Below are 12221 nucleotides of genomic sequence, written 5' to 3' on the forward strand. Positions count from 1 at the left end.
GCACCCTCTCCCCAACACCTACCCAACCATTTCCCAGAGGGGTTGGTCCACTCAGCCCAGAATATTCCTGCACATATATTGATGGCATGGATGGCAATATATAAAGACTACACAAATGAGAGAATTGTAGCCTGCACCATGTTTCCTGCCATTTCAAGGATACAAGGACTGCCAGTTCGGCCCAGGCATTCAAAGTTCACGGTTGGAGGAAGGGGTTAAAAATCAATCATTTTGTAAGCAGCACAGAGGCGACCTGTATTTTAATGTTGTGCAGACTCCCGAAGACTGCCATATCAAAACTATGGTGTCTTTTCCGCAGGATTTCTCGGTGGAGGCAGGGATACCTCCAGTATGCTAATGATGCTGAGGTCAGAGGTCAGAGGCTGTGGTCAGGGGAACAGCTTCATGGAGGGCAGAGTGCCACTCCTTGGAGATGTCCCCCAGTCAATCGGAGGAGGACATGGAAAGCCTGGGCTATGTTATTTAAGCTGCAAAAACCACTGAAAGCAAAACCTTAATTCTGAAAAAAAAAATAATTAAATATCACTGAACAATTCATTTACTGGCCTGTGTAGTGAAAGGAATCGATGGCTCTAAACACAGATTCTGAAATATGTGTTTCTTTAACCTTGAGATTATATTCCTTAGGAAAAATTACTCACAGTGTTAAAGGAATATTGGTTCCTGTCCAGCTAGAGTTCAATTTGACTATTCTAACCAGACTAATATTTAATCTTTATGAACATGTAATTAGTTTTGTTGTGAAGCCGTTTAATTGAAGTATTGACCCCAAAAAGCAACAGATAAAGAATCTTAGTCCTGGCTTTCGCCACATGGCAAGACCAGAGCTCAGGGCCTAATGTCCCTGTCTTCTGTCAGTACCACAAGTGATTTACTGTCGGAGCCCAACGCTCTCATTCTCCCAGACTTGAATTGTTTCTGTTTCTCCCAATGTGCCTTTCATTAGGCTGAGACCACAGCAAGTTATCAAAATAAATAATGGCTACAATGATTAGAATAATCAAAAAATAAATATTAGGAAAGTTAGACAATAAGACTTGGATCAAGTTACAAGACTGAAGATATTAAAATTCGGAGTCTCTCTGCTTGGGTGGAGCATTAGAGAAAGGTAACACTAGGACCCCATTTTATCTGTGTGAAAGAATAAAGCTAAATACAGGGTAATGGTACAATGGCAGCAGCATTGTAATTTTAGATCTGATGAAGGATTGTGGCCAACTCCAGGACAGGCAGATATTTGATCATTCTCACATATGGTGAGATTTTCTTTAAAGGACTCTGGTCTGTTTTGGGCTCTCTGTGGATACTTTATATTTGTGCTCAGTGCAGAAGTCACTTTGCTTAGGTGAACACGCAGATGCTATGAACTGAAGCTAGACCTTGTTGGCTACCACATTTGCCTCCATAACAATAACAAAAATTTAAATAATTAGCATTCAAAGCATTTTGGGACATCCTGTTAGCAAAGGGTTAATCAGATGGGACTACTGTTACTTTCTCTATATTCATTTCAACCCACCCACCCTTGGAGGTTAAATTCCTCCCAGAGATGCTGTTGGTGCAGGTCTTGCCCTTTAAATTATTCCTTCACACTCAAAATACTTATACTTGTTTCAAAACATCTGCTAAAGGTCCCTAATCACTTTCACTGTCTTTTCATTTAGAAACACCATGGTCTGATTGCATAAAACAGAACGACAAACTGACTCAACTCACAACTCAAAGCACATTTACTCTAACTGATGCTCGTTATGCTGTGCTAATTGTGAATGGCATCCTGGAGGAATGTAATGCCAGCATTTCAGTCAAGTAAGTGTTAACAGCTTGCTTGAGTAAAGTGTTGAATAGATGATGGTGCTAGGGTGTCCCTGGAGATGGAGCATGCGGTATTCACCGGTACGCTCACGGCCTTCCGCGAGAGGTGGGCACCGGAGGGACTGGAGTGCATCATCACCCCGGCAACCAAATTTTAATTTGATTTTATTATCTAAAGTTTAATTTGTTTAATTTACCTGTTTTAGTGCCCGCCCCACACCCCTGCTTTTAGCCAGGGGGCACTTGTATAATTTGTGTATTGGTGCCCTCAAAACAAAAACAGAAAATAAGGGGCACTGGGATAAACTGTATTTTGGAGTGTGACCCCCCGCCTTGCAGGGGACATTTGTTTAAATGCACAATTAAAATAGTTGAATAGATGATGGCGCCAGGAGATGTCCGTGGAGATGGAGCACTCGGTGTCCATTGGTACGCCGGAGAGAATAGAGTGGATCATCACCCCTGGCAACCAAATTTTAATTTGACCTTAGTTTTTCAAAGTTTCATTTGTTAATTTGTCGGTTCTACTTCCCCTTTAATAAGGGGGCATTTGATTTAAAGTTTGACATTAAAATAGTTGAATAGATGATGTTTCGATAGGGCGTGTTTTAGAAATCTCAGACACTAGAATTCAGCAGATTCATTGCTGGTCTTTCTGTTTCTCTGTGCTTCTATAATTTGTTCTGCAGATATTGGTCATCCAGTTTGAGTTTCCCCACAAATGAAAACAATCTATTTCTTTTAACTCAAAACAGCTTTGTTCAAATTAAGTTAATTTCAATCAATATTGCACAAAAATGCGACCCGTGAAAATGCATTGAAAATGTGTTCCTTAGTTCAAACCTCTTGATTCTAATGCATATTCCCACCACAAGTGGGCTCTGAACAGAGTATTCTGCACTTTATTCGAATTCAACTCCATGATCAACATCAGGTGCCGAGGCGTCACAGCTTCTCCCAGTGGATACACTGCATCATCAGGCGGAGGCAAAGCAGTTTGGGGAGTATGGCCAGCCAGAAGTAGAGGATCATCAAATATGTGGAGGAGCGCCCTGGAGAAATGAAGAAAGTTGTGGTACAGAAATGTCACATCCCTCCCACCACCCTCTCCACCTACCCAAAACAACAAGGAGAGTCGGTGCTGACTGCCAGCAGACCTTCTGCAGCCAAAGGAAGAGGACGTGCACTTCAGTTTGTCCCAATGTCCAATCAGATTTGTTGAGCTTGTTCAAGCAGGCTAATCTTCCACGGCTGTCCAACCTCGTTGTGCAGGGAAATGCGAGTGAGTTCACTGAAGAATTTGGAACTAATTCTGTTTCAGCATCATGGATCGGCCACTTTAAAAACAGTTGTATAATCTCGTCCACGCCCCATACATGGGGAGGCAAGTGATGTTCTCACAGAGAGCATCAGCAACTGGATGCCTGATACCAATTCCAGAAATGTTATCTTCTTATAAACCTAAGTACATCTTTAATGCTAATGAAATGGGCCTTTTTTAACCAGCTGTACCCACGCACAGCACCATTTTTCATCAATGAAAAATACTCGTGTGTGTCTCGATATCTCTTCAAATAGTAGGCTTAGCCATGCATTGCTAGACAGAGTATCAATGTTTAATTAAGCATATAAAATAACAAGTTAACTCATAGGAGTTGCAAGAGCCCCATGTGTCTGCAGCCCAACCGACACACACAGGAGCGAGGGCGAACAAAGGGAGGTCACATGCAAGTCACATGACGATGACGCAGATGCCACTCACTTCCAGCAAACGTGCACCCAGCGTCACAAGGTGGGAAAAAAAATCAATCAGTGAATTAGCATCAGAGTTTGCATTAGCATGAGTGGAGAAAAAAGAACGGCAGCAGAAACTGGGAGTGAGAAAAAGACTCAAATATGTGGATCCAGCGAGCAGACGGAGAGAGAAACCAGTCTCAATTGTGAAAGGTTGCTGAGGAATTGACTGATAACTAAGCTAAATGTCTCAATGGAACATTTCACTACATAGTTGCTGGTGGGTGGGAGCCTTGGGGATCAATCATAATGATCATTTTCAATGTGACTCTATGTGACATGCTCGATGGACCAGCTGGTCTTTTCCTGTTGGTCATTTTTCGTATGTTTGCAAATAGAAACAACAATTTTGTTGATAAATGTGCTGTCAGCAAGAAGCAAACCATAATCACAGATGTTTCACAAAATGACTGAACTTTGCATTGTACACCTTGTACAGTTCTTGGGGTTTCAATCACATTCATTTAAATAGTTGATTTGATGTTTTATGGTATTTAATGGTGTTCCTGTAGTGTTTTGCTGCACTGTTTTATTAACATTGCATAATTTGCATTTGCTGATTGTCATGTATGTAACCTTCATGTAACAACACTGCAGTACTGCATATACTTGAGAAATGCACACATTGACCACAGGGGATGAACTTGTGGGAGACACTCCTCACCTGGTCATCCAGGTATAGAAAGGGAGGTTCCACGCAGGGTCATCACTTCTTGGTCCTGTGACTAAAGGTTCAGGTCTTGGAATGACCTTGTCCATAGAATGTGCCTCATGGATTTGTGGTATTGTGTAAGGACTTTACAGTGGCGATGAGAAACGGGAATCAACGACCCACGAGAATGGCCACCGGTAGCACAGAGGAACGGTACTGTGTTGGTGAGGATTGGGACGATTTCATTGAGAGGCTTCAGCAGAGCTTTGTCACGAAGGACTGGCTGGGAGATGCAGCGGCCGACAAGCGAAGGGCTCATCTACTGACCAGCTGTAGATCTAAGACTTACGTGCTCATGAAAGACCTGCTAGCACCCGAGAAGCCAGCGGACAAAACTTTTGAAGAACTCAGCAAGCTAATCAGTGAGCACCTCAAACCGGCGAGCAGCATACACATGGCCCGACACAGATTTTATACCCACCGACGTCAGGAAGGACAGAGTATACCAGACGTCGTTGCGGACCTCCGGCGCTTGGCCAGCCTCTGTAAATTCACAGACGCCTGCAGGGGGGAGATGCTAAGGGATTTCTTTATTGAGGGCATCGGTCATGCCGGGATTTTCAGAAAGTTAATCGAGACCAAGGACTTGACCTTGGAAGCAGTGGCGTTGCTGGCTCAGACTTTTATGGTGGGGGAGGAGGAAACCAAGATAATATACGCACGCAACTCTGACTTCAACGTGGATTAGAGGGTCAATATCATAAACGCGACTCAGAGCCCAGCAGGCAGGCAAGGGTAGTTCGACACACCCCAGGCAGCAATAGACCCCAGAACAAGTTTTCAACACAGACAATGGCAGGCTGAACGGACATTTATGCCATCCCAGTGGACAATGCGTTCTGGAATGGGACCATTGACACCCACTAACAGGGTGCTCAAGAGCAGTCAAAGGGACAATCAGCGAAGAATGCCTGGTAACAGCTCTTTTGTTCACAACAATGGGAATCTCAGTTCATGCTGGAGGTGTGGGGGCAGACATGCTGCTAGGACGTGGAGGTTTCAACAGTTTGCCGACAGAAATTGTAACCTCACTGGACCAGAAGAGGGGTCTGCGAGGCAGGATGACGCGTGGGGCAAATCAATGGACGCTGAAGTTCAGCGGGTTCATGTAGCAAACATTCACAGCTCATATACCAAAATGCTACCTATGATGATGAAGGTCCTATTAAACGGCATCCCGGTACGCATGGAGCTGGACACGGGGGCCAGCCAGTCACTCATGAGCGTTCAACAATTCGAAAAGCTATGGCCACTCAAAGCCAGCAGACCCAAACTGGAACGCATTGAGACTCAACTACGGACGTACACCAAAGAAATCGTTCCAGTGCTAGGCAGTGCAATGTTGGCTCTCACACACAATGGATCAGTGAACCGGCTGCCGCTCTAGATTGTCCCGGGCAATGGTCCCACACTGTTGGGGAGGAGCCGGTTAGCTGAGATGAACTGGAAATGGGAGGATGTGCACGCAGTGTCATCTGTGGAGCAAAGTTCATGCTCATAGGTCCTACAGCAATTTGAGTCGCTATTCCAACCTGGCGTCGGGACGTTCAAAGCTATCAAAGTAGTGATTCACATCACCCTGGACGCCAGACCAGTGCACCACAAAGCCAGAGCTGTGCCGTATGTGATGCGGGAGAAAATTGAAAGCGAATTGGACCGTTTGCTGAGAGAGGGCATCATCTCGCCCGTTGAATTCAGCGACTGGGCGAGCCCCATTGTTCCCGCCCTAAAAACGGATGGCTCGGTCAGGATCTGTGGCGACTACAAGGCCACTATTAACCTGGTGTCCCTACAAGACCAATACCAGCTTCCAAGAGCGGAGGATCTTTTTGCCACGCTGGCAGGCGGCAAGCTGTTCACCAAGTTGGAACTCACTTCAGCCTACATGACCCAAGAACTGGCCGACGAATCCAAACTATTGACCACAATCACCACGCACAAGGGACTGTTTGTTTACAACAGGTGCCCATTTGGCATTCGATCAGCGGCCGCGATCTTTCAAAGAAACATGGAAAGCCTGCTCAAATCCATTCCTGGAACGATCGTATTCCAGGACGATATCCTCATCATGGGTTGGGACACTGAGGAACACCTCCACAACCTGGAAGAGGTGCTACGCCGACTGGACCGGGTAGGCCTGTGACTCAAGAAACCTAAGTGTGTGTTTTTGGCTTGCGAAGTCGAGTTTCTGGGCAGGAGGATTGCTGCAGACGGGATTCGGCCTACCGAATCCAAAACAGAGGCGATTCGACGAGCGCCCAGGCCCTGCAACACATCAGAGTTGCGTTCATTTCTGGGACTCTTGAACTATTTCAGGAACTTTTTGCCGAACTTAAGCACATTGTTGGAGCCGGTACACGTGGTCCTGCGTAAGGATTGCGATTGGTTTTGTGGGGTCTGTCAAGAATGTGCTTTCAATCGGGCGCGTAACTTACTCTGTTCAAATAGGTTGTTGACCCTGTACAACCCCTGTAAGAAATTGGTTCTGACATGTGATGCATCGTCCTATGGGATTGGGTGCGTGTTGCAGCAGTGCAATGTTGAGGGGCAACTCCAACCTGTGGCTTATGCCTCCAGGTTGCTCTCTCAAGCAGAACGTGGATATGGGATGGTTGAGAAGGAAGCACTCGCATGTGTCTATGGGGTGAAAAAGATGCACCAGTACCTTTTTGGCAGGAGGTTCGAATTAGAAACGGACTACAAGCCGTTAACATCCCTGTTGTCAGACAGCAAGGTTGTCAATGCCAAAGCGTCAGCTCGCATACAGCGATGGGCTCTCACGCTGGCTGTATACGACTACACCATCCGGCATCGGCCGGGCACTGAAAATTGTGCTGATGCGCTCAGCAGGCTTCCACTGGCCACCACTGAGGGGGCAACGGAGCAAAGCGCTGAGATGGTCATGGCCATTGATACCTTTGACAGCGCAGGCTCCCCCATCACAGTTCGCCAGATCAAAATCTGGACCAACAGAGATCCCTCCTATCTTTGATTAAGAGATGTGTCCTGACTGGGGATTGGGCGCCCGCACATGGAGCATGCCCTGAGGAGGTCAGACCGTTTCACAGGCGGATGGATGAGCTCTCCATCCAAGCCGACTGCCTACTATGGGGCAGCCGGGTAGTCATGCCCCAGAGAGGCAGGGAAGCTTTCATCAGGGATCTCCACAGCGAGCACCCAGACATCGTGCTGATGAAGGCCATTGCCCGGTCACACGTTTAGTAGCCGGAAATTGGTTCAGACCTGGAACACTGTGTTCGCAGGTGCACGACGTGTGCTCAGCTGGGAAATGCCCCCAGGGAGGCCACACTCAGCCCGTGGCCCTGGCCCACCAGGCCATGGTCACGCATTGACTTAGACTACGTGGGCCCCTTCATGGGGAAAATGTTTCTCATCGTGGTTGATGCGTATTCGAAATGGATCGCGTGCATCATTTTGAATTCGTGCACGACATCCACCACTGTGGAGATTCTACGTGCGGTCTTTACAACCCACGGTTTGCCGGACATCCTTGTAAGCGATAATGGCCCATGTTTCACTAGCTACGAATTCCGGGAGTTTATGCTGGGTAATGGCATCAACCATGTCGGGACAGCACCGTTTAAGTCGGCCTCCAATGGCCAAGCGGAACGTGCGGTCCAAATCATAAAACAAGGCATACTCAGGATTCAAGGTCCCTCCCTTCAATGCCGCCTATCGCGCCTCCTGCTGGCCTATAGGTCCCGACCGCACTCGCTCACGGGGGTCCCGCCTGCGGTGCTCCTTATGAAACGTACACTCAAAACTCGGCTGTCCCTCATTCATCCTGTCTTATCCGACATTGTTAAAGGCAAGCGACAGTCCCAAAATGAGTACCATGACCGTAATTCAAGGGGGAGATGTATAGAAATTGGTGACCCCGTATTTGTTCTCAATCACGCTTTGGGGCCCAAATGGCTTGAAGGTACTGTAATAGACAAAGAGGGGAATAGGGTCATTGTGATTAAACTTAACAATGAGCAGATATGCCGCAAGCATCTGAACCAAGTAAAAAAAATTTCAGCATGGACTCTGAGGAACCTGAGGAAGATCATGAGATGGTATTTGTCATCTATTTCACCATCTTGCAATGACTATAAGTATGTAACTGTAACTCATGCATACTGTACCTGTACCCTTGTAATGCACACCCTGACCACAGGGAGTGAGCTCCTCACCTGGGCTTCCAGGTATAAAAGGGAAGGTCCCACCCAGGATCAGCGCTCTTCAGTCCTGGAAATAAAGTGAAGGTCACAGAGTGACCGTATCTGATATATCCATGCCTCGTGTGAGTTTGTAACAAGGTGCAGAGACACTACATCTGGCGACGAGAATCGGGAATGACTGAACCACGAGGATGGCCACCGGTGGCACAGAGGAACGCTACTGTGTGGGTGAGGACTGGAACGACTTTGTGGAAAGACTCCAGCAGAGCTTTGTCACAAAGGACTGGCTGGAAGAGGCAGCGGCTGACAAGTGGAGGGCGCATCTACTGACCAGCTGTGGTCCACGGACGTATACGCTGATGAAAGACCTGTTCATACCCCAAAAGCCAGCGGACAAGTCCTTCGAAGAGCTCAGCCAGCTGATCAGTGAGCATCTCAAACCGGCAAGTAGCATATACATGGCCCGGCACCGGTTCTACTCTCACCGGCATTGGGAGGGTCAAAACATCTCGGACTTCGTGGCGGAACTGCGCCATTTGGCCAGTCTCTGTAAGTTCTCCGATGCCTGCAGGGGGGAGATGTTAAGGGACTTTTTCATCGAGGGCATTAATCATGCCGACATTTTCTGGAAGCTCATAAAGACTAAGGATTTGACTTTGGAAGGGACAGCGTTGATAGCTCAGACCTTTATGACAGGGGAAGAGGAGACCAAGCTAATTTACGCACACAGCCTTGGTTTCAATGTTGCGTTGAACCAGGGAGTTAATGTTGTAAAAAAGGACACAGAACCCCACAGGCAGGCAAGGGCAATTTGACATCGTCCAGGCCGCAACTAACTCCAGGGTGGGCCTGCAACAGGGACAATGGAAAGGAGATCGGCAATTCATGCCATTACGAGAAACAATCCTGTGATGGGACAATTAACACCCTCCATCAGAGTGCTTAGAAACAGCCAAACGAGCCATCAGAGAGGAATGCCTGGGAATAGCCCTTTTGTTAACAGCAATCTCAGCTCGTGTTGGAAATGTGGGGGCAGACACACTGCAAAAATCTGCAGGTTCCAACTTTACACCTGTAGGATTTATAATGTCAAGGGACACCTGGCCAGGATGTGCAAAAAGGCAATAGCGAGGCTAGTCTGTGAGACAGACGAACCAGACGAGGGGTCTGAAATGCAGGATGAGGACTGGGGAACAACCATGGATGCTGAAGTTCAGAGAGTTCATGTGGCCGACGTCCACAGCTCATACACCAAAATGCCACCCATGATGATGAAAGTCTTACTGAATGGCATCCTGGTGCACATGGAGCTGGATATTGGGGCTAGCCAGTCCTTTATGAGCGCCCAACAATTTGAGAGACTAAGGTCACACAGAGCTTGCAGGCCCAAATTGGAACGCATTGAGACGCAGCTACATACGTACAGCAAAGAGATTATCCCAGTGCTGGGCAGTGCAAACTTGGTGGTAACACATAATGGATCACAGAACCAGCTGCCACTCTGGATTGTTCCGGAAAATGGCCCCGCGCTCTTGGGGAGGAGTTGGCTAGCTGAGATGAATTGGAAATGGGGGGATGTGCACGCCATTTCATCCGTGGACCGAAGTTCATGCTCGCAGGTATTGCAAAAATTTGAGTCACTCTTTCAACCCAGTGTCGGAATGTTCAAGGGCACCAAAGTAGTGATACACATCACTCCGGATGCCAGACCAGTGCACCACAAAGCCAGAGCGGTGCCATACATGATGCGTGAAAAAATTGAAAGTGAACTGGACAGGCTGCTCAGAGAGGGCATAATTTTGCCCATTGAATTCAGCGACTGGGCAAGTCCCATTGTTCCTGTCCTCAAAGCAGATAGCTCGGTTAGGATTTGTGGCAACTACAAAGCCACCATCAACCGAGTGTCGCTGCAAGACCAATACCCACTCCCGAGAGCGGAGGACCTTTTTGCCACGCTGGCAGGTGGTAAGCTGTTCACGAAGCTGGACCTCACTTCGGCCTACATGACTCAGGACCTGGCTGAAGAATCCAAGTTTCTGATGACCATCACGACACACAAAGGATCATTTGTTTACAACAGGTGCCCGTTTGGCATTCGTTTGGCAGCGACTATCTTTCAGCCAAACATGGAAAGCTTGCTCAAGTCCATCCCTGGAACGATCGTGTTCCAAGACGACGTCCTTATAACGGGTCGAGACACTGAGGAATACCTCCGCAACCTGGAGGAGGTGCTACGCCGATTGGAACAGGTAGGCCTGCGGCTGAAAAAGGTCAAGTGCGTGTTTTTGGCCCCAGATGTCGAGTTCCTGGGCAGGAGGGTTGCCGCAGATGGGATCCGGCCCACTGAATCAAAAACTGAGGCGATTCGCCGGGCGCGCAGGCCCGTCAACACGTTGGAGTTGCGATCATTCCTGAGACTCTTGAATTATTTTGGGAACTTCCTGCCGAACTTAAGCACATTGTTGGAGCCGTTACATGCTCCTCCGTAAAGGTTGTGAATGATCTTTGGGGGGATTGTCAAGAACAGGCTTTCAATAAGGCGAGGAACCTGCTGTGTTCCAACAAACTGTTGACTTTGTATGACCCCTGTAAAAAACTGGTTTTAACATGCGATGCGTCATCCTACGGGGTTGGGTGTGTTTTGCTGCAGGGTAACGATGACGGCTGACTCCAACCGGTGGCTTACACCTTCAGGTCGCTCTCCCAGGCAGAGCGTGGATACGGCATGGTCGAGAAGGAGGCACTCACGTGTGTGTGCGGTGTGAAAAAGATGCACCAGTCACTTTTCGGTAGACGGTTCGAGCTCGAGACAGACCACAAGCCGTTAACATCCCTGTTGTCCAACAGCAAGGCTGTCAATGCTAATGCATCAGTTCGCATACAGCGATGGGCCCTCACGCTGGCTGTGTATGACTACACCATACGGCATCGGCCAGGCACCGAAAATTGCGCTGACGCGTTCAGCAGTCTCCCACTGGCCACCACCGAGTGGGCGTCGGAGCAGAGCGCCGAGATGGTCATGGCCGTTGAGGCTTTTGACACTGCGGGCTCCCACATCACAGCCCGCCAGATCAAACTCTGGACCAACAGGGACCCCCTCCTATCCATGATAAAGAAATGTGTCCTGACTGGGGATTGGGTGCCTGCACACAGGGCATGCCCCGAGGAAGTCAGGTCGTTCAGAGACGGATGGATGAACTCTCCGTCCAAGCCGACTGCCTGTTATGGGGCAGCCGGGTAGTCATGCCCCAGAAAGGAAGGGAAGCGTTCATCAGGGAACTCCACAGCGAGCACCCTGGCATCGTGTTAATGAAGGCCATTGCCCGGTCACATGTGTGGTGGCCGGGGATTGACTCAGACCTGGAACACTGGGTTCGCAGGTGCACGACGTGTGCCCAGCTGGCAATGCCCCAGGGAGGCCCCACTCTGCCCGTGGCCCTGCCCCACAAGGCCATGGTCACGTATTCACGTGGACTATGCGGGCCTGCTCATGGGAAAAATGTTCCTGATCGTTGTCGATGCATACTCGAAGTGGATCGAGTGCATCATATTGAACTCGTGCATGGCATCCATCACTGTGGAGAGTCTGCGTACGGTTTTCGCGACCCACGGCTTGCCAGACATCCTGGTCAGCGATAATGGCCCGTGTTTTACCAGCCATGAATTCCAGGAGTTTATGTCGGGCAATGGGATCA

The 12221-nt window shown here is 48.4% G+C and overlaps 1 protein-coding gene across 1 annotated transcript in view; it reads left to right on the forward strand.

Moving 5' to 3' along the window:
- The window catches only part of LOC139278172 (uncharacterized), a 165886-nt gene that overhangs the window by 29652 nt on the left and 124013 nt on the right, over positions 1-12221 (forward strand). The window contains exon 4 of the mRNA XM_070896826.1: positions 1686-1830. Within this exon, the coding sequence (XP_070752927.1) occupies positions 1686-1830 (145 nt within the window). The remainder of the gene's footprint in view (positions 1-1685; positions 1831-12221) is intronic.

Source organism: Pristiophorus japonicus, chromosome 13, assembly GCF_044704955.1.
Source record: "Pristiophorus japonicus isolate sPriJap1 chromosome 13, sPriJap1.hap1, whole genome shotgun sequence".
Lineage (NCBI taxonomy): Eukaryota > Metazoa > Chordata > Chondrichthyes > Pristiophoridae > Pristiophorus > Pristiophorus japonicus.